Genomic DNA, 22,954 nt, shown 5'->3' on the forward strand with positions numbered 1-22,954 from the left:
AGTTCAAGTCCTGGACCATGCGGCTTGCTTTTTTGCTTTCCCACTTTCTCTTTCTTTCTCTCTGTCTCTCTCTGGTCAAATTTAAAAAAGAATAATAACAAATGGAATTAAATAAATAAATAATTCTTTTAAAATTTTACTAATGGTCTAGGAAAACACAAAATCCCACTCTGAATACCAAACACTGTTAAATTACTCAAGAGTTATTTTATAAAAAAAAATATTTAATTTCATTTGTTATTATTTAATTTGAGCAGAGCGAGGAGGAAGTAAGAAAGCAAGCCACCAAGTTCAGGACTCAAACCGTGGTTAGTCATGTGCGAGTCCAGCAGCTTAATGATCATGCTACCTTCTGGTCCAGAGAGCTATTGCTTTTTCAAGATGCTCTGTTTTAAAGACCCAGTTTTGGGTTATATTGGCTGAAGTACTTAAATCACCAGATTATCTACTAGCTTGCAGTGGGATGTTCAAGTCCTATCTGGATACAACATTCATTTTGAGGGCCAGATAAATTCCACCAGGAGTATCTGAACGTGGACAATGATGCACAGGTAAAACAAATACCATTTTGGATACCCTTTCACATCTTGTATACAATTCACGCCACACTGAAGGGGAAAAAATCATCCTGAATCTTTAGAAGACAGGAGAATAACTAATTTGATAAGTTAATGGTAAACTGAAATACTAGAAGATTTCTTCAAAGTAAAAGGAATATCAAAAGCAGTTTAGGCTTCTCTCCATGGATCTTGAACCTCTCCTCCTTTAGTAAAAAGTATAGGTGTTCAAATGTATAGAAACAAGTGCAGAGTTTTTTCCTGACTGCAAGAAGTGATCTGTAAGATTGTATTTCACTGACAAACAGGCTCTGCCCTTAATTCAACTCTCAGCCACATTTTCCGGTCAGTTAAAACATTTTCTCTGCTTCCTCTTAAGATTTTGCCACCTTGAAAAGCACTCAATTCTTCTTATAGGGCATTCATTTATAACATTTATCAGTCATCTAAGATTAATAAAACTTACCTAAAAAAATACTTGGGATCAGGAACCAGCAGTTAGCGTAATGGCTGTCGCTGGACTCCCACGTAGTCGACCACGGTTTGCGTCCTGGACCCAGTGGCTTAGAACTCACGCCGGGCGCGTGTGTGTGCGTGCCCAAGATCCCGAGAGGAGAATGGAGGAGAAGGGATTGTGGCGTGACCATTCCCCCTGGAGGGTGATTTCTCGCTTTCTCTTTCTATGTCTCTCTCTGTCTGGCGAGCACACGTGCCCTATAGCAAAAACTTCTCAAAAAAAAAAAACTTGGGATCAGCAGTTGGCATAATGGCTATGTCATTGGACTCCCATGTAGTCGACCATGGTTCAAGTCCCGGTCCCAGTGGCTTAAACTCACACTGGGTGCGTGTGCATGCCTGCCCCAAGATCCTGAGAGGAGAGTAGAGAAGGGATTGCAGTGTGGCCATCCCCCCTGGGGGGTGATTTCTTGCTTTGTCTGTCTTTCTGGCGAGCACATGTGCCCTATAGCAAATCTCTCCCCCAACCCCACAAAAAAGTTTGAATTATAAATTTTCCAACATAAAAAAAAAAAAAAAAAAACTCATGTATCAAAATATTCTTAAAAGATACTCGTGGGGCTGGCAAGTGGCATGGTGGTTAAGGGCACTGGACTCCCACACAGCTGACCAGTTCAAGTCCCAGACCTGGTGGCTTGCTTTCTCACTTTGTCTCTCTCTGTCCCTCTCTGGTCAAATTAAAATAAATAAAGTAAAATAAAATAATTATCTTTTTTTAAAAAAGATACTTTGTATTTTTATCATATATCCCAGTCAGCCATACACACATAGAATATACTAATCAAATGTTACCCTGAAGATACACTCCTCAAAGTAACGGAGTTAGAAAATCTCTATGCTCTATGGGATCAGTTTTGACACAAGGATATAATAGAATAATTGAGTACTATTTCTCTTCCTCTGCCCTACGAATTATAGCTTGCCTATTAACTCTTCTACCTACCAATGCATATGTATACCAAAAATTGCTTTGAAAACGAACACAGCCTCAGGGTCACAGTTGGTAGGATGCTGCTGTGGTATAATGGGGCCAAACAGAAAGGCCCTGGGATTGTTGCCTAGGTCCATCTGAACACGCCTGGCTGACTGGAAGGTTGAAGGAATGGAAAGACTGCAGCATAGCAAGCCTCTATTGAGAGTCTCTCCCTTCCTCAAGAAATAAAATAAATAGGGACCAACACATAGCATAATGGTTACATCGCTGGACTCCCATGTAGTCAACCTTGGTTTGAGTCCCAGACCCAGCAACTTAAAACTCCTGCTGGGCGTGTGTGCATGCATGCCCCCAAATCCCGAGGATAATGGAAGAGAGGGATTGTGGTGTTCTCGTTTTCTGTCTCTCTGTCTCTCTATTTCCAGTGAGCACATGCACCCTACAGCAAAAAGTCTCTCTAAAAAAAAGGAAAAAGAAATAAAGCAAGCACCAAAAACTGGCTTATTGTGGAAGGTGATATGCATAAGGATGAGAAAAGCATCCAACCTTATTTTTTTAAATTACTTTTATTAGTATTATTTTTTAAGTTTGCTATAGGACACGTGCGCTCACTAGAGAAAAGGAAAGTGAAAAAGCAAGTGACCAGGCCTAGGACTCAAATGGTGGTCAGCCATGTGGGAGGCCAGCACCTTAACCAATGCACCACCTACTGGCCCCCCAGTCTTATTTTTCATTCAAGCCGCTACTCTCCAGACCAGAACCAGGGTTCCTAAAAGTGAAGGGTACTACTGAACACATAAATGCAGCCCAGGGCATGCCAACACAAAACTCAGGTAAAAGTATTTCAGAGAAAAAGGCAGCTCTAAAGTTAAAAAATAGGATAATCTGGGACCAGCAGTTGGCGTAATGGCTATGTCGCTGGACTCCCACGTAGTCAAACGCAGTTCGAGTCCCGGACCTGGTGGCTTAAACTCACGCCGGGTGCGTGTGCGTGCGTGCCCAAGATCCTGAGAGGAGAATGGAGGAGAAGGGATTGCGGCGTGGCCATCCTCTCTGGGGGGTGATTTCTCGCTTTCTATCTCTCTGTCTGACGAGCGCATGTGCCCTATAGCAAAAACCTCTCCAAAAAAAAAAAGGATAATCTTAGATGCTAATCCAATAGTCCAGTTTCTATTATATGTAATTCTCAAAACAAGCATCCAAAAAGGGGGGCAGGGGACAGGGGAAGAGTGAGAAATGGTGATGCTGCTGAGTACTATGGGGAGGAGAGAAGATAAAATGGAATCTCCGAGAGAACGAAAGGGAAGCTCTCAATAGATCCAAAAGAGATTCACATTTGATTGAAAAAAAACACACCAATGGCTGGGGGCCAGCAGGTGGTATAGTGGTTAAGGCGTTGAACTCCCAACTACAGTCTGAGTCTCTGATCTGGCAGCTTGAAACTCATGCCGGGTACTTTCTCTATCCCTCTCTCTCTGTCTTTCCAGCAAGCACATATGCCACACAGCAAAAAATCTCTCAAAACAAAAAACATTAAACACCAATGGGGCCAGCAAGTGGCATGATGGTTAAAGTGCTAGATTCCCACATGGCTGACCTCAGTTTGAGCCTGAACCTGGCAGCTTAAAAATCATACCAGGCGGACCAGCAGTTGGCATAATGGCTATATCGCTGGACTTCCATGTAGTCAACTGCAGTTTGAGTCCCAGACCCGGTGGCTTAAAACTCATGCCAGGTGCATGTGCGTGCATGCCCAAGATCCCAAGAGGAGAATGGAGGAGAAGGGAATGCGGTGTGGCCATCCACCCGGGGTTGATTTCTTATTTTGCACTTTCCCTCTCTCTGGCCAGCACGAGGCCTACTACAAAAACAAACAAAACAAAACAAAAAAACAAGCCCCCCCCCACACTAATACCCTTTTAACAGATAGAACAAAAAAGAAAATTTACTACTTTGCTTTAAGGAGTTAGGGGCAAAGGAGGTGAGGTCTCAGCTCCCTGTCTTTTCCATTGCGGGGACTGGTTCCCCAGGCCCAAGCGATCCTAAGAGTTCTAGCAGATGGTTTGCAATGATTTTGATCCATAAAAATTTCTTGGTATTAGAAAATGAACACACAGGGTGAATGAAACCAGATTCCACAGTACTTCCAAAAACCTCTCCAAAAAAAAAAAGGATAATCTTAGATGCTAATCCAATAGTCCAGTTTCTATTATATGTAATTCTCAAAACAAGCATCCAAAAAGGGGGGCAGGGGACAGGGGAAGAGTGAGAAATGGTGATGCTGCTGAGTACTATGGGGAGGAGAGAAGATAAAATGGAATCTCCGAGAGAACGAAAGGGAAGCTCTCAATAGATCCAAAAGAGATTCACATTTGATTGAAAAAAAACACACCAATGGCTGGGGGCCAGCAGGTGGTATAGTGGTTAAGGCGTTGAACTCCCAACTACAGTCTGAGTCTCTGATCTGGCAGCTTGAAACTCATGCCGGGTACTTTCTCTATCCCTCTCTCTCTGTCTTTCCAGCAAGCACATATGCCACACAGCAAAAAATCTCTCAAAACAAAAAACATTAAACACCAATGGGGCCAGCAAGTGGCATGATGGTTAAAGTGCTAGATTCCCACATGGCTGACCTCAGTTTGAGCCTGAACCTGGCAGCTTAAAAATCATACCAGGCGGACCAGCAGTTGGCATAATGGCTATATCGCTGGACTTCCATGTAGTCAACTGCAGTTTGAGTCCCAGACCCGGTGGCTTAAAACTCATGCCAGGTGCATGTGCGTGCATGCCCAAGATCCCAAGAGGAGAATGGAGGAGAAGGGAATGCGGTGTGGCCATCCACCCGGGGTTGATTTCTTATTTTGCACTTTCCCTCTCTCTGGCCAGCACGAGGCCTACTACAAAAACAAACAAAACAAAACAAAAAAACAAGCCCCCCCCCACACTAATACCCTTTTAACAGATAGAACAAAAAAGAAAATTTACTACTTTGCTTTAAGGAGTTAGGGGCAAAGGAGGTGAGGTCTCAGCTCCCTGTCTTTTCCATTGCGGGGACTGGTTCCCCAGGCCCAAGCGATCCTAAGAGTTCTAGCAGATGGTTTGCAATGATTTTGATCCATAAAAATTTCTTGGTATTAGAAAATGAACACACAGGGTGAATGAAACCAGATTCCACAGTACTTCATTCAACTGTTTACTAAGCAGAAAGGTCGGTATAGTTGGTCCTACCTCTGGCAAGTGGTTTTGTATACTTTATTACAAATAAAGCAATCCTGCTTGACAATACCATCTGTTGTTTTACAAATAAGTGACTAAACAGTCCTAAAGTAATAGTATATCTCTAGGAACTGAGCTTTTCTTAAAAACGAACAGTGACTACATTATTAGTTAATCCTGTACTTTAAAACTATATAGCAACTTTAAGCAATGTGGAAATGAAATTATGATTTATTAATTTACATAAAAATTATTTTATACATTAAAGAATAATTTTTCAAATTGTTAAAAAACAAAGTTTCATTATTGGGATTCATGGGACGTAGTTTGCTCTTCGATCACTTGCTTTACGATTTCTGCCAGTTTTAGTCGATCTACTTTATCTGTGAATCCACGACCTAAAACCCAAGAAAGAATGAGGTCAGTCTTCAAACTCTGAGAGGTGACAGATTCTGATAGGGACCCCAGTGAGTTACACCTCACCAGTATCAAAATTTACCCTTACCCATGGAAGAACCATCAAAAGCAGTTCAGATCCCCCATTATTCAGGCAGCAATTGAGCAGTAGTTCCATTGACTAACTGACAGTAAAAATCCATGCTTGCCACAACATACAAGCAAACCACAAATAGTAATATCTTTTTTTTCCCCAAAGAAAAAAGGACAGTTTATTGAGAGATAGTATTCAGAGGTCTGAAGCATGAGGTGCCTCAGTCCACCAACCAGGTAGGAGGGCACTCCTTTTATAGGGCATTCAAGCTATTCAGGGAGACTGTAGGTATCATTGTTATAGTGGATAAGCATACATAGACTATCGACCGGGTCTTTATTGATCCATCTTTAGGGAGTCAGACCTCCTCATACTCATTTTGGGTCAAATAGTAAATCTTGGGAACCAGCAGTTAGCGTAATGGCTATGTCGCTGGGCTCCCACATAGTCGACCGCGATTCGCCTCCCGGACCCGGTGGCTTAAAACTCACGCTGGGCGCATGTGCGTACATGCCCAAGATCCCGAGAGGAGAATGGAGGAGAAGGGATTGCAGCGTGACCATCCCCTCTGGGGGGTGATTTCTCGCTTTCTGTCTCTATGTCTCTCTCTGTCTGGCGAGCACACACGCCCTATAGCAAAAACCTCTCCAAAAAAAAAAAAATACTGTCTGCTAAACTGGAATGACAATACAAAAATCAGTTCAAGAAATGCACTTCTGGGACCAGCAGATGGTGTAATGGTTACAATGCTGGACCTTCTATGTAGTTGATCATGGTTCGAGTCCTGGACCCAATGGCTTAAAACTCATACTGGGAATGTGTGCGTGTGTACCTAAAGTCCCAAGAGGAGAATGGAAGAGAAGTGACTGTGGTGTGGCCATCCCCCCGGGGGTAATTTCTCGCTTTCTCTCTTTCTGGTGAATGCACACAACCTATAGCAAAAATCTGTCTAAAAACAAAAAGAAAGAAAGAAATGCATCTCTAACTTGTTTAGAAAAAAAAAAAAATTCAACTAGCAGAGTTGGCAAATTTCTACTCTTTAGTGAAATGACTCTTCTCTAAGCTAAGCAGATGAAGGCCAGACTCTATGGTACTTAATCCTCTTTCTCCCCTTTCGTGTGTGCTACTCCTTAATGACCTGGTAAACAACCCTGGTGTCTTGGGAGGAGTTCTGAGATCTGGATTTTTGTTTAATTTTTGCCTAACTGCTATGTGATGGGGGCTCTCCAGTGTTGAATCTGTAATACACAATTCTGAAAAACCAGTGAAAGATCCAGATGCCCAGGTATGACAGGGTAGTTGACAAGAGAATTAGCTCTCATCTCTAATATTTCACTAACTCTCCAGCCTCATTTTACTTGAAAACAGTCCAAGTTCAGGCCCCAAAAGGATCCTACACATTCTAAACATGATCACTTCTCTATGTTCCTGAGAACAGCAGTGATTAAGGCTCTTACCATTCCAGCTGAAGCTCTGCAGAGTATCTCTTAAGAGTTTGCATTCCCGGTTATACTTCCAAGCCTCCTGCATTACTTCATTCAGCTTCTCATCTTCATTCTCTCCTATTGATAAAAATGAAGAGGAAGTTGCATTTTTCTGGCAGCCTCATGGGTTTGTAGTTTCATAGATGGGTGGACATAATGTTCAACTGGTTGAGAAATGATTAATTGTGAAGTTGTACTAGACACTGGCTTTACTGCCAGTCCCTACATTATACATAGACCACTTCTGGTCTTTGAACTCTTATATCCTCACACAAATCCTCTGGTGGACCAACTGCCTCAGCATTGAGATATAGGCTGTGGAAGACTCTATTACTGAGCAACATACTTGGCTAACTTAAGACCAAGAGAGAGAGGGCGAACAAGGCTGAGCAGGGCATTGTTCTAAGCTCATTTCTTGTTCTAGAAGGCTTTATGGGGTACATTACCTAAGTTCTCTTAAAATCCAAGTAATTTAGGGCAGGTAAACCCAACAGTTTTCTGGTCTAGTATGTGAGACTTCACTCATTTGTGGAGACTAGCCTATTAAACGTGTTGAAAGAGAAAAATACTTTAAGGAAAGCTCTTACCCCAAAAGGATCCATGTGTAAGTCACTCTACTCGTGAGACAAGTGGCATCAGGCCATTTCTGAACTAGTGAAGTTATCTTTATATTCACAAACAAACTAGCCTTGCCCTCTAAAAGCCCTAAAAATGATGGACTCCCACGTAGTTGACTGCGGTTTGCATCCCGGACCCAGTGGCTTAAAACTCACGCCAGGCGCGTGTGCATGCGTGCCCAAGATCCCGAGAGGAGAATGGAGGAGAAGGGATTGCAGCGTGACCATCCCCCCTGGGGGGTGATTTCTCGCTTTCTGTCTCTCTGGCGAGCGCACGTGCCCTATAGCAAAAATCTCTCCCCCAAAAAATGATGTTTAGCCACCTGAAACCTGATCTTAGCCTTGTCCACATTTTCCATTCTCCATCTCCTACCCTATGCCTTCATTCTGAAACTAAGAAAACACAATATTATAATGCTGTAACTGACACTGGCAATTAAGCCTAAACCAGAAATCTCACAGAAAACCAAAGGAAGGCTAGAACTTACCACTGTCCAGTCTTTTTAGTGGGCGCAGACCAATTTATATAATGAACTTTCTTATAATGCAAGGATGGCACAGATAATCCTCAATTAAAACATTCCTTTTGGGGCTAGCAGTGGTATAGTGATTAAGGCACTGGACTCCCACATGGCCAACTGCAGTTCAAGTCCTGGACCCAGTGGCTCGAAATTGACACCAGGCATGTGTGCATGAGGGCCCAAAACCCCAAGAAGAGAATGGAGAAGGGATTGCAGCATGGCCATCCCCCCAGGAGGTGATTTCTCACTTTCTCGCTCACTATCTCTGTTTCTCAGGTGAGCGCACACACCCTATGTCAAAAACCTTAACAACAACAACAAAAAAAATAAAATAAAAACTCCATTCACTCACACACACACACACACACACACACACACACAGAGTGAGCATTAGTAAATGGCGTGACCTTTACCAGCCTGGGGGAGAATACACTGAGCAATCACATCTCGAAGCTTTTCCAAGGCAACATTTGAATCCTCGGCTCCATTCTCATGGTCGTGGATATAAACACCGTCCTTTGGCTTGGTGCTTTGAAAGTTTGGAGGAAAGGTAATAACAAGGTAAGACTCCCCCCCAAACCCAACTCTGCATAGATATTAACTCTAAACATAAGGCCACAGATTTTTCAGAACAATAGACTGTATATCCAACTTCTGATGTTATTTGAAGAACTTATCCTTTCCACCCTCTTAAGAGACAGAAAAAGGGCAGACCTTTGGCTGAGCTTCGGAACCTAGCACTTAGCCATGCTAGCCATAAAGGAGAATTAAAAAAAAAAAAAAATAAGCTCAGTTACCCAAGTAACTTCCTCTTCCTCAGAATGGGGTTGTTCACGGAGTGCAGGGGTTTGAGGCTGACTTTCAAGTCCTGGATTCTCATGTTGGCCAGTTGCTCCGCATGAGCCTGCTGGATTCCTGCAACCACCGCCTAAAAAGAAACACTGTCATCAGTTTTTCACATTCATTGCTGAGCACCTAAAAGGCCAATCTGAGAAAGTGGAAAGGAGAAGTCCAAAGTTTTAAATAGGCCATTTCATTCTTATGCTAACAGTATTCAAATTTTGCCAAGGCAGAGGACTCTTCTCCATGGATCAGCAGGGCCCAGGGCACCTCAAACTAACCAAAGCCACATAACAGCTAGCCCTGGCAGGGGGACAGAAACACAGGCAAGAAATATTAATAAGGAACACGCTTGCAGCCACTGATAGGCCAAGTATGAAGACAGGCAAACATGTACATTGGATGAAAGGCTGGCAGACTACTGCCAGAGAAGCCTGACCAACTACCACTTACTTTCTGCCTCGATATATACCATCACCTTTGCCTTGATGGCTCAGAACCCACCCATTTCACACAGTGAGCATCGCCAACCCTGATGAGGCAGATCTTCATGAATTGAGGCCAGCCTGATCGATACGCCAGTCAAGTCATTTACAATGAGAAGTAACTGTCATGGAGACCAGGCCAATATGGGCTCTCATTATGGGAAGACCAACATGGAAAGCCAAATAACCAGCAGAAAGCTTCACAGGAATGAGATGATCACATTTTTCTTTCTTTCTTTTTTTTTTTTAAAGGACAAACTCTCCGCACCAACCAAAAACATGCAAACAGCTCAAGGTCATGAACCTCAGGCTATCTTAGGCAAGGTTTAGCTGGATGCTAGGATGCTATTCAACATCTGTCCATGAGACCATTTCTTTAGACTCTGAAAGTTGACCAACTCATGTCATGACCACGTAATTTCTTTAGAAATGGGAACACACTGTCACGTGCAGTTTCATCCTATAGGCATCTTACGCTCTTTCTTATGAAGGGACTATTTCTCTACGTCAGGGTTTGGTTTCATTATGGACTGGTTTGTTAAGTAACTCCAGATAGCACTCTTCCATCCTCAATTCTAAGATCTTTAGGAATGCTACACTGTGCCCCCCATATGCTAACAACCAGAACCTAAGTAATCCCTTTGGATTTTGCATCTACCAAACCATTCTGGACTACTAGACATATTTAAACCAGGAAACAATCACCCACAACTCAGAGATGGCACAGAACTCAGTTCCTTCCAGTTCTCCTTTCTCTCCCATGGTCCCAGCTAACTGTCATTTTTTTCCTCACTCACTTTTTTTTTTTTTTGCACGTTGGCTCTATCCCTTCGAAGCTGGTTATGCTCAAGTCTGTGTCACGGTCTTGACCACTTAGCCTCTTTAGTACGTCACTACATTCTCTCATTCATGTGGAGGTCCTTCTGCCACTTCAAACAATACCCAAAACCTAAGAGAGTCACTTCCATGTAAACCAGTTTCCTGTCTGATTTCTATTTGTCAATGATGATCACCAGATATGTACCCTTTATCTCCTCATAGCCACCCAGTCACCAAAACCGTAGAAATGTTTCTCCAAAAACACTGGGCCTATTCATTCATCTCTACTCTGCTCTCAGAGCCACCCCTTAGTGTCCACATTTTTGCAGAAAGCTTAAGTTTGCAAATCTGTTTGACCATCCCTAAATACATTCCCTGTGCCAAATCTCTTCTCAAAAATATACCGTGGCCTCTTAGTGCATCCCATTAAGACTTACCCCCCTGGGTCGACTTGCAAAACCTGGCCCTGCCATATCTGTCTTATCAACTTCCTGTTAGCTAGGCCAAGTTGTTTTCCCCACTAATGTACTTCATTTCTACTGTTATGCTCATGTTGTTCACCACACTTTGGCATGTACGCTGAAATCTTCAAGGACAACTAATGCCTGAACATGTGAAAGAACTCAAAAGTCACCACAGAATAGGTAGTTAATAAATATGAGGGGTTTTACCTTTTTTTATTTGGAGGGAGGAAAATCTCACCCCTTCAAAGATATTATTTTAGTGTGTGTGTTGGGGTGCAAGTAGCATGGTGGTTAAGGTGCTAGACTCCCATGTGGCTGACAACTGTTTGAGTCTTGGACCCAGCAGCTTAAAAATCATTCCAGGCACATGCACGGCCAAAATCCCAAGAGCAGAATGGAGAAGGGGGACCAGAAGATGGTGTAATGGTTACCTTGCTGGATGGACTCCCAGGCAGTTGACCACAGTTCAAGTCCCAGACCCAGTGGCTTAAAACTCACGCCAGGCACATGTGCATTTGTGCCCAAAATCCCGAGAAGAGAATGGAGGAGAAGGGACTGTGGTGTGGCCATCCCCCTGGGGGGTTATTTCTCTTTCTGTCTGTCTCTCCAGCAAGTGTATGTACCCTATAGCAAAAATCTCTCTAAAAAGAAAAGAATGGAGAAGGGACTGTGCTATGTCCATCCCTGAGGGGTGATTTTTCACATTCCCTCCCTCTCTCTGGTGAGCACATGTGCCCTATGATTCCTACAGCATTCACAGAAAATTTAACATGCAAAACTGGTATCTTAAATGGTCTCTCTGTTTCATGTTTATTGGCCTTGCCTTCCTAACTAGTCTTGTTTGAATCCCTTGAGAGAGACAGGGTGTTTTATACTGCCCCCAACCCTGCAGTACAAATATAGAGGCTATACTTCTGAGTGTTTCTTTAGTGTATATTTACCGGACTGGGCCGAGCTTATGTGGTCCTGTCTAGAAAGAAATTCTTTATGTCAAATCCTGATTTTCAAAAAACCAGCAATGCCTCCCTAGAATGCAATCTGCATTGTTTTGCTTTTAGCCCCTCACGGAGTCAAGACCCAGAATTTCTTCTCAACCAGGCCTTTTCAGAAAACAAGCACCATCTTAACCTTATTCATCAGGGGCCAGCAGGTGGCATGGTGGTTGAAGGCACTGGACTCCCACATGGCCGACCATGGATCGAGTCCCAGACCTGGTGGCTTGCTCGCTCACTCTCATTCTGTCCCTCTCTGGTCAAATTAAAATAAATAAGCAAATGAATAAAGTTAAATAAAATAATTCTTTAAAAAAGAAGAAAAGAAAAACACCTTATCCATCATCAGTTGAGCAGAGGGTAGCACATTATCCAGAGCCTCAGTTGAGTTGAGCCAAGGGTGATCCAACACTCCCTCGATGGTTAGTCTTTCCTCTGGTTTGACCTTTAGGAGTCTGTGGAGAAAATGGCAACAAGGCTGCTACTCAGTTGCTCTCAAAACAACACAAAATTTCTGGTCTGGCTAAAAACAGCTCTAGCTACTTCTAATTTTCCACCAACTCTTGGCAATCGTAGGCTTTCCACCTGCAGAACAGGGGTGGGATTCTAGTCCCTAACCACTTGTTGTAGGGTACTGTGGCTTGAAAAGGTCTTTTTTATACTGGACAAAGTAAGATCAAATTGGTAGGAAAAAAGCTTGATCCAGTGGTACTTCAGGCTGAGTTCTAGGGTTTGTTGAAACAATCCTACATATATGGCTCAGAGTTCCTGACACCTTTAATTTCCATATAGAGATTTCTAGAACAATAGGCACTAACTTCTAAAAGGACCTCAGGTTAGCCCTTTAGTGCAGTAGCTAAGGACCACACAGAGGATGCCTGATCCCACATGGCTGACCCTGGTTCAAGTCCTGGCCCCAGTGGCTTAAAAATATATGCCAAGTGGGTTTATGTGCCGAGGATCCTGAAGGGAAGGAGAATCAGAGGAGGAAAGATTTTAGTGTGACCAGCACACCCTGCTGGTGGGTGCTTTATTTCCCTCCCTCTGTTCCTTGCCCTAACCTCATGCATGCATGTGTAACTTCTGGCAAAAAAAAAAAAAAAAAAGTATCTCAAGTATCTCTGTTGACTGACAGTGGCTGCAAAGTTGGTTGAGAGGTTATATGGTTCTAAAAAGCAGGTTGCTACCCAGGTTACAACCCTTAGATGTCACCATATGGCAGGACAGGAACCATTTGTTCCACAGACATTGAAAAACTCAAAATATAGAGTCTCTCAGGAGCCCAGCAGGTGGCGTGGTGGTTGACACGCTGGATTCCCACATGGTCAAATGCAGTTTGAGTCCTGGACCCAGCAGCTTAAAACTCACACTGAACACATGGGCATGTGTGCCCAGAATCCCAAGAGGAGAATGGAGGAGAGGGGAGTGTGGTGTGGCCATTCTCCCTGGGCTTCTTTTTTTTTCTGTCTCTCTGGTGAGTGCATCCACCCTATAGCAAAAATCTCTCAGAACAAAACAAAAAAACAACACTAGTCTCTGAGAAGGAAAATACTATTTCTGCACTTTCCACTTTTTTTTATAAATAATTCTATTTTTTTAAGAATTATTTAATTTATTTATATATCTATTACAATTTGACCAGAGAGGGACAGAATGAGAAAGAGAAAGTGAGAAAGCAAGCTGCCAGGTCCAGGACTCGGACTGTGGTAGGGTATGTGGGAGTCCAAGCACCCTTAACCACTATACTACCTGCCGGCCCCACGCACTGTCCACTTTTTGATCCTACTTATGTTTTTGGTAAGTTTGTTTGTTTGTTTGTTTGTTTGTTTTTTGCCAGAGGGTGCATGCATTCACCAGATGGGACAGAGAAGAAATGAGAAATCACCCCCCGGGGGGTGGGAACAGTCATGCCACAATCCCTTCTCCTTCATTCTCCTCTTTGGATTTTAGGCATGAACACACCATGCCATGGACTGAGCAGCTCACTTTTAAAGGGAGTAATCTCCATGAAGAAATGGCTCTCTTGTCAGGGACAGTCCCTGGGGAATGCTCCTTTATCACTTACCTTCATCTCAATGCAGATGAAACTGAGAGCAAAAATGAGAAACTGTTCAGTGAAGACCAAGCAGTAGAAATACCAAAACAGTACCCAAGTCCACAGTCAGCTAAGCCTCCCCTAAGGGAAAGCAGAAAAGACCAATATACCTCAAACCAGCTGGTGGTGTGCTGGTGAAGGCAGCTTTACTCTTTTTTTTTTTTTGGAGAGGTTTTTGCTATAGGGCGTGTGCGCTCGCCAGACAGAGAGACAGAAAGCGAGAAATCACCCCCCAGAAGGGATGGCCATGCGGCAATCCCTTCTCTTCCATTCTCCTCTCAGGATCTTGGGCATGCACGCACACGTGCCTGGCGTGAGTTTTAAGCCACCGGGTCCGGGACGCAAACCATGGTCGACTACGTGGGAGTCCAGCGACATAGCCATTACGTTAACTGCTGGTCCCAAGGCAGCTTTACTCTAATGACCACCTTGGCAGTTAAGAGTCCTGGACCCAGCAGCTTGAGTGTGTATACATGTATGCTCAAAATCCCAAAAGGAGGGAGAAATAGAGAAGAGTTTGTGGTGTGACCATCCCCTCAGGGGGAGGCTTTCTCACTCCTTCCCTGACCCATGTCTCTCCTACAAGCATAACCTTTGGCAAATTACAAAAAACAAAAACAAAAACAAACAAACCCACCAATATACCTAAAATTTACATTCTTACCTCTTCTTCCAGCTACCAAAGCACTCTGAATGTACTCCCCCAAATCTACTCAACAGCCCCCTTACTCAGTTTTCCCTTTTTAATCCATGTCAGAGCAACCAACTGGCAACAGGAAAGCTGGAGGGTGGGGGGTCTAGGCCTGCCCTAACCACAGATTGCCCAGAAGGAAAAGCCAAACATGTCATCATTCCAGTACTCCGGTTCAGTTCCCAGCAGCATGTCCATCCCAAGTGAATGACTCCGAAGTGATACTACAGAAAGCATCAAGGAAGAAGGAGGGCACACAGGTGGTTTCTATTTGAGGCTCCTACGGTAATGCCCGCAGAGACTAGCTCCAGAGGGACCTGATTTTTCAACACTGGGGACAAAGTCTAGGGATGCAATAGGAAGGAGAAGACACCAGTCCTCACTGAGGGCTGGACACAGAGAACTCTCACTGTAGGCTCCAGAAATAATTCTTCAGTGATATTAAAATGGGAAGAGCCTACCTGGGAAACAAAGGACTCTTCTCTCCCCAACATTCCCTTGTGCTACCACCTCAGCATACCCGTGGCTGCCCCTCTGGCAGCCCAGACTCACTTCCTCACAACATCTTTGGCCATCTCTGAGATCTGGCTCCACTCTTCCTCTGGGAACTCGAAACTGCCTGTCATGATCTTTCTCCGCATGTCCTTCGGGATAGTCCGGCTGTGGTGCTTGGAGTAGAAAGGAGGGTATCCACACAGCATCACATAGATAATCACTCCTAGAGACCACAAGTCACAGCTCTGAAAACAGAAAAGAAAACGGTCACTTGAAGCAGAGATGGAGTCCTAAAATAAGGCCCTCACAGCAGACCCAGAATAGTCCCTGGCATATACAGGCTGCTACTTCCGAGAATCACTTGAGAGACGTGGGAAGGTTTCGGGAAGTCAGAACTGACCTTTCTCTGTGATTTGTACATACCACTACATATATGCCAGAATCGTGGAAGGCCAGTGTGAGGCGAAATAAATCCCTTTCTTACCTGCTGCTTACGACTGAGCTGCTAGCTGACCCTTGGGTATAGGTGTAAGAGTCTCTGCCCCTAGCCAAAGAAGGATTAGATATAAACCAGCGGGTTGTAAAATACATACGCTGTCCATCTGGGCAGTGCTGAGGATGCAGAAAAAAGGCAGCAAAGACATATGTAGGCTGACCTCATGAAAAACCATAAGCTTGATCAAAGGCCCAAAGCAGTTTAACTCAGATCAGAAAAATGTACTGCAGGGAAGAACAGGAGAACTAAAAGCATCCCTTTGGCCCTGAAGAACTCACTAAGCCCATTTGCAAGAGCTCCCTTCTATAGCTATAGTGAAAGAAAGTTGCCCCCCACTACTGTGGCTGCAGGAATTAAGGGGACTGGCTCCACGATATGTAATCACTACATGATTCTTAATAAAGACAGGACATGTAATCACTACATGATTCTTAATAAAGACAGGACACATATTTTAGTTCAATCCAGCTCCACCTCCTTTGAAAATCAAGTCTAAAGAGGCTTTAATTGAAACCTCTTGAATCGCTGGACACGAGAGTACTTGCTGAGAAGGACCATCCAGTAAGCCTGCATCCAGGCCGCACACTGCCACCTCTCTCGCATCACAGCTCTGTACTGCTCTGAGAGATGCCTGGAAAACGGGGAGTCTCAGGCAGTTTTGCCCATCTTTTGGCTTGCTACTAGATGTTTGTGGATGACATGATCCATTATAATTTTATAATTGTAACTATAACATAATTATAAAATTATAGAGGTAAAAATGGACCTTAAAAATGATCAATTTTGGGCCAGGAGGTGGCATGGTGGTTAAGACGCTGGACTCCCACATGGCCAACTGCAATCAGAGTTCCAGACCCAGTGGCCTGAAAAATCACATCACACGTGTGCATGATCACACGTGTGCATGATGTCCAAAATCCCGAGCAGAGAATGGAAAAGGGACTGCATGGCCATCCCATTCCGGAGTGATTTCTTTCTTTTTTTAAAAAAAGTATTTAATTTCATTTATTCATTCATTTATTTTAATTTGACCAAAGAAAGAAACAGAGAGAGAGAGGGAGGGAAAGTGAGAAAGCAAGCCACCAGGTCTGGGACTTGAACCATGGTCAACCATGTGGGAGCGTCCAGCACCTTAACTACCATGCCACCTGCAGGTCCCCCTGGGGTGATTTCTTATTTTCCATCTCTCTGTCTCCCTCTGGTGAGTGCAAGCAGCCTATAGCAAAAACCTAACTTCATGGAACAGCTATCGTGCAGTGGTAAAATGAAGCGAAATCCCACATGACCAACAGTGGTTCAAATGCCAGCCCTGGCAGCCCGAGAAACATGCCAGGCATACGTGTGGGTATGGCCAGAATCCTAACAGGATGGAGAAGTGGAGGAAGAAGGATACAAGTGTGACCAGGTCCCACGGTAGGGTGCTTTCTCTCTCCCTCCCTCTCTGGTGAGTACATACACCCTCTAGGGGAAAAAATAAACAAAATCTATTTCTTCTTTTTTTTTTTGGAGAGGTGTTTGCTATAGGGCACATGCGCTCACCAGACAGACAGACAAAGACAGAGAAACAGAAAGTGAGAAATTCCCCCCCGGGGGGGTGGCCACACTGCAATCCCTTCTCCTCCACTGTCCTCTCGGGATCCTGGGCACACACGCACACGCGCCCGGCGTGAGTTTTAAGCCACCGGGTCCGGGACACGAACCGCGGTCGACTACGTGGGAGTCCAGCGACATAGCCATTACGCTAACTGCTGGTCCCCAAAACCTATTTCAAGGTGGTGTCAGCAGGAGGGAACCACTGCACAGTGGCTGAGGCTGCATGGGAGGCCCAGGTTAAGTTCCCAAATCAACCTAAATGGGCTGGCACGTGGGGCATGCCTGTGGTCCTGAGAGGCAAGGGCAGGAGGGCCATGACACAGTGAGACATTATCAAAAAATACATCTTGGGAACCAGCAGTTAGCGTAATGGCTATGTCGCTGGACTCCCACGTAGTCGACCGCGGTTCGTGTCCCGGACCCGGTGGCTTAAAACTCACGCCGGGCGCGTGTGCGTGTGTGCCCAAGATCCCGAGAGGAGAATGGAGGAGAAGGGATTGCGGCGTGACCATCCCCCCTGGGGGGTGATTTCTCGCTTTCTGTCTCTCTGTCTCTCTCTGTCTGTCTGGCGAGCGCACACGCCCTACAGTGAAAATCTCTCCAAAAAAAAATACATCTTGGGACTAGCAGATGGTGTAATGGTTACATCGCTGGACTCTCATGTACTAAACTGCAGTTCTAGTCCCAGAACTGCAGCTTAAAGCTCATTCCAAGTGCCTGTGCACACATGCTCAAAGTCCTAAGAGGAAAATGGAGAAGGGATTGTGGTGTGGCTACCTCCTGGGAAGGGGAGGTGATTTCTTGCTGTCTGTCTCCTCAGCAAACATAGACGCCCTATAATAAAAATCTTAAAAAAAAACTCTTCTCCTCCTTTCAAAAATCTCTATGCTTCTTCCTCATTCTCTTAGTCCCTCTCTTCTATCCTCTCTCCCCCCTAATATTCTTAAAAAAGAGGAAAAAAAAAAAACAGAAAAAAAGACTTAACTCATATCTTTCACTTTATAGAAAAATACTAGAGAGATCATGTCACCCATCGGGTCCTCTTGTCAAGAGTGGAACTAAATGACATAACCAACGTCACTCAGCTGACACGTGACAGAGCCAGAACAAGTCTCCCACCCCACTGCCTTCTTATCATCCATAGCACTGTCTCTGTCATCCATATCCAGGCTCAGGTCCCCGAGTAGCATCATTTTTTTTCCCCTTCCAACTTACAGAATGACTCCAAGTTAAGAGATCTAAACTTCTTGTACTTTAGAGATACTCAATATGAGGGCTACAGATTAAGGACTGTGATAAGATATTTAGAAGCATTTGCTATGTGGACTGGACCCTCTCTTAAATGAAGTATTTCATGGGGTAAGACAGAATGATTATGGAGCCAGCAGGTAGTAAAGGTGCTGGGCTCCCACATGGCCAAAAACTGTTCGAGTCTTGGACCTGGTGGCTTGAAAATCACACTGGATGGGATCAGCAGGTGGCATAATGGTTAGTTATGTCGCTAGACTCTCACATGGCCAACTGTGGTTTAAGTCCTGGACCTGGGGGCTTCAAATTCATATGCGGAATGTGTGCATGTGTGCCCAAAATCCTGAGAGAAGAACAGAGAAGAGTTTGTGGCATGGCCATTCCCCCTGGGGGATGATTTCTTGCTTTCTGTCGGTCTCTCTCTCTCTCTCTCTGGTGAGTGCAAGCAAAAACTTCTCTTAAAAAAAAAAAAGAAAAAGAAAATCATGCTGGATGTGTATGCATGCATGCCCAAAATCCTAGGAGGAGACAAGGGATGGTGACATGGTCAACCCCCTGGGGGTGACTTCTCATTTTCCCCCTCACAGTCTCTCTCGCAAGTACACACACCATATGGCAAAAAACTTAAAAAAAAAAAAAAAAAAAAAGAGAGAGAGAGAGAGAGATAGATAGAATAATTGCATAAATGATCACAAAGGGTTCTGTACCTCAGATATCCTTTACCTCAAAAAATCAGGCCAGAGGAGAGGCAAGGGAGCAGGCCTCAGAAGATCCCTTCACAGCTACCAAGAACTAGTGATTTCAGGAGAATAGGAGAAATGGAGATTTTCCACTGATAATTCAGCCTCCAGCCCATAAACTCGCATGGTAGGCAGACTTTCAAGCCACCTGTCTCTGTCTCTGTCTTTGTCTCTCTTTACCTCTGTCTGTCTTCTCATTTCTTTGTAATTTTTCTTTTTAAAAATGTTTTGAGGTAGGGACCAGCAGTTAGAGTAATGGTTATGTCGCTTTAAGCAAATTTCCTTACCAATTCAAAACTGCTTTTCTTGAAATCACCAGCTGAACTTGCTATTGGAAGTACTTAGATTATTTAAGAAATTATGTGATCAATAAAATGTGGGGGGAAAAGGAATGGAAGACAACTGTAGACACCAGAGATAGTGTGAGAAGAGGGTGGGAAGGGACAAAGGGTCAGACATAGGAGTAAATATGTGTGTGTGTGTGTGTGTGTGTGTGTGTGTATATATATACACACACACACACATATATGAAACAAGAAATAGAAAAATATTGATGATAACATACATCATACATAATTAAGCCACTATGCAGTATATTGTGGATAGGAAACCACTTTTTGTATACTGTGATGATGATTAGGGGATGAATGTAAATTAATTAATTAATTAAAATAAAAAGTTTCAGGAGGAAAAAAAACACAAAAACTATTTTTCTTGAAATTAAAAAAATTCATATTTGACGACTACAGTAAGCTATACAGTCCCAGCTAGGTGCTACTTTTTAGTATGTTCGTTCTACTCACTGAGGTTTATGCCTAAAGTCAGACTTGTGTTCATGGATATGTATCTAGCAGCTGCATTTGCTATTGGAACTATTTAGATTAATTAAGTTCATTAGCGAATAAATAAAATGGGGGAAAGGCATAGGAAGTAACTATGGATACCAGAGACAGTGTGGGAGGGGGGTGAGACACAGCAGAGGGTAAAAGAGAATCAAGGATGGCAAAAATAACAAAATATACAGGAAACAAGAAATAGAAAATTATTTGTTGACGGTAACACATATGTTGATGTGCTTGACTGGGCAAATATATAGTGTATTCTGGAAGGGAAAAAAAAAATCAGGACAACCATGTCATTTCAATGTGGTCAGTGGATTGTATAGCCTACCAAATAAATAACCCAGTGGGTGACCATGGCTCTTGGTTCCTGATGTCAAACCTAATGGGGTAAGAACTTTATTTTACATTTAAACAGATAGGAATTTGAATTCCATATGCTTTTCTGCATGAAAGATTGCTCCTAGGCTTCAAAGCAGGAATATTAAGGGCTAAGAATAAAAAACATACCCAGAAGGCAGTAAATACCTTTCAGGAGAAGAACTACATCTGAGGTATAAAAAGAAATCTCTTTCCGTACCTTGTTGTAAGTATAGGGCGTTGGCGAGGTAGGTATGATGCCAGACTTCTCCTTTTGATGCCTTCTCTGTGCCTCCAGGACCTGTCAAATCAGACAGAAGGGGATAATTCTCTGAAAATCATGCCACCAACCATCTTTAACTTGAGACAGATTACTGGAAGGCTGAAGAGGGTAGACAACTGGAAATCAACAACTGAAAAAGAACTCTACATAAACACAAGTTTAAAAACATTTTTGGGGGGCTAGCAGGTGGCATGGTAGTTAAGAGTGCTGGACTCCCACATGGTCGACTGCAGTTTGAGTCCAAGACCTGGCAGCTTGCTTTTTCACTTTCTCTCTCTCACTCTGTCCCTCCCTGGTCAAATTAAAATAAATAAAATAAAGTTAAATAAAATAATTCTTAAAAAAAAAAAAAAAAAAAGTAGGGGCCAGCAGGTGGCGTGGTGGTTAAAGGCACTGTATTCCCACGTGGCCGACCGCAGTTGGAGTCCTGGATCTGGTGGCTTGCTTTCTCGCTTTCTCTTTCTCTCTCTGGTCAAATTAAAAAATAATAATAACAAATGGAATTAAATAGATAAATAATTATTTTTAAAATACTTTTAAGAAAAAGTAAAAATAAAAAACATTTTTTTGTTCTTACAGTCAATAACTTGTCAGTCAGGACATGCTCAGGTCAAGGACGTGTAGATCAAGTCCTTGGTGGAGACTTATCTCTTCTTGCTGCCTGTCAAGAACTCTGACATCATCGACCTTTTCCTGGAGATGTCCCCCCATGCCTGTGTAAAAGCAGACCTACATTGGCCAGCAAGTCAGGGTCAAGGTATTTGTCACCATCAGAAACTGTAACAGTCACCTAGACTTAGGTGTTAAATGCTCCAAGAGAGCAGCCACAGTCAGGTATGGGGTCATCATCCAGGCCAACTTCTTGACTGTCACATATGACAGGACTACTGGGATCAGCAGTTGGTGTAATGGCTATGTCGTCGGACTCCCATGTAGTCGACCGTGGTTCTAGTCCCAGACCTGGTGACTTAAACTCACACCGGGCACGTGTGCGTGAGTGGCCAGGATCCCGAGAGGAGAATAGAGAATTGACTTGCCAGAGAGACAGAGACAGAGAGATAGAAAGAGAGAAATCACCTCTGGGAGATGGCCACACCGCAATCCCTTTCCTCCATTCTCCTCTCGGGATCTTGGGCACACACGAACACGCGCCCAGCATGAGTTTAAGCCACCGGGTTGACTTCATGAGAGTCCAGTGACAGCCATTACACCAACTGCTGGTCCCAAAAGCTCTAAGCTTTTTTTTTTTTTTTTTTAGGTTTTTGCTATAGGGCGCATGTGCTCCCGAGACACAGAGAGAGACAGAGAGATAGAAAGCGAGAAATCACCCCCCAGGGAGGATGGCCACGCCGCAATCCCTTCTCCTCCCTTCTCCTCTTGGGATCGCCTGGTGTGAGTTTTAAGCCACCAGGTCCGGGATGCGAACCGCGGTCAACTACGTGGGAGTCCAGCGACATAGCCATTATGCTAACTGCTGGTCCCAAGCTCTAACCTTTTTTAAAAATACATAAGAAAGACATCTTTGTGCCCATTGATCTCAGGAACAAAAACCATTTTCAAAGAGATGGTGATACTGGGGACTTAAGACTTAGAACGTCTATCCCAGTAACAGTGGCCCAGGGGGTAGGACACTACTGCACAGTGCTGGAGCCCTATGGGAGACCCTCCGTTCAGATTCCAGGTTCAACCCAGGTGATCCTGGCTGACTTGGCAGGGGTACCGCCGAGCAGTTAAGGCCCTGCCTATCTCTCCCCACTCGTGAAAAAAATAAACATAAAAACACAAAAACTTAAGGGCTGGTCCCATGGCCTAGGATTTAAGGGAGCTGGGTCTTATATGGCTAACCCTATGGTTCGAATCTCAGTCCCAGCAGCTTGAAAAATATGCCAGGAGTGTGTGTGTGCCTGCCCCAAATTCCAACAGTATGGAGAAGTGGAAGAGAAGGGGCTGAAACATGACCATGCCTATTTGAGGAGTGTTTTCTCCCTCTTCTTTCTGGTTTCTCTCTGGTGAGTGGATATGGCCTCTGAGGAAAAAAATAAATAAATAAATAAATAAACTCAAAGTACGTAAGTGGAAATAGAATAATAGGTCCCCCAAGATGTCATGTCTTAATTCCTGAAAACTGTGGGTATTGGGAACCAGCAGTTAGCGTAATGGCTATGTCGCTGGACTCCCC

The 22,954-nt window shown here is 43.9% G+C and overlaps 1 protein-coding gene across 5 annotated transcripts in view; it reads right to left on the reverse strand.

The window, feature by feature from the left end:
- Nucleotides 1-5,186: 5,186 nt before the first annotated feature.
- MAPKAPK5 (MAPK activated protein kinase 5) overlaps nt 5,187-22,954 on the reverse strand; it is a 36,164-nt gene continuing 18,396 nt past the window's right edge. For 3 of the 5 annotated variants that reach the window (XM_006147979.3, XM_006147977.3, XM_027771641.1), the window contains 7 exons: nt 20,713-20,793; nt 15,274-15,461; nt 12,270-12,390; nt 9,133-9,263; nt 8,743-8,864; nt 7,171-7,275; nt 5,187-5,621 (listed from right to left, as the gene is read on the reverse strand). In XM_006147979.3, coding sequence (XP_006148041.1) covers nt 5,527-5,621; nt 7,171-7,275; nt 8,743-8,864; nt 9,133-9,263; nt 12,270-12,390; nt 15,274-15,461; nt 20,713-20,793 — 843 coding nt within the window. In that variant the 3' untranslated portion in view covers nt 5,187-5,526. The remainder of the gene's footprint in view (nt 5,622-7,170; nt 7,276-8,742; nt 8,865-9,132; nt 9,264-12,269; nt 12,391-15,273; nt 15,462-20,712; nt 20,794-22,954) is intronic. The other 2 variants (XM_006147980.3, XM_006147978.3) reach the window with 1 other exon arrangement.

Source organism: Tupaia chinensis, unplaced genomic scaffold, assembly GCF_000334495.1.
Source record: "Tupaia chinensis unplaced genomic scaffold, TupChi_1.0 Scaffold000226_1, whole genome shotgun sequence".
In the NCBI taxonomy this organism is placed as follows: domain Eukaryota; kingdom Metazoa; phylum Chordata; class Mammalia; order Scandentia; family Tupaiidae; genus Tupaia; species Tupaia belangeri.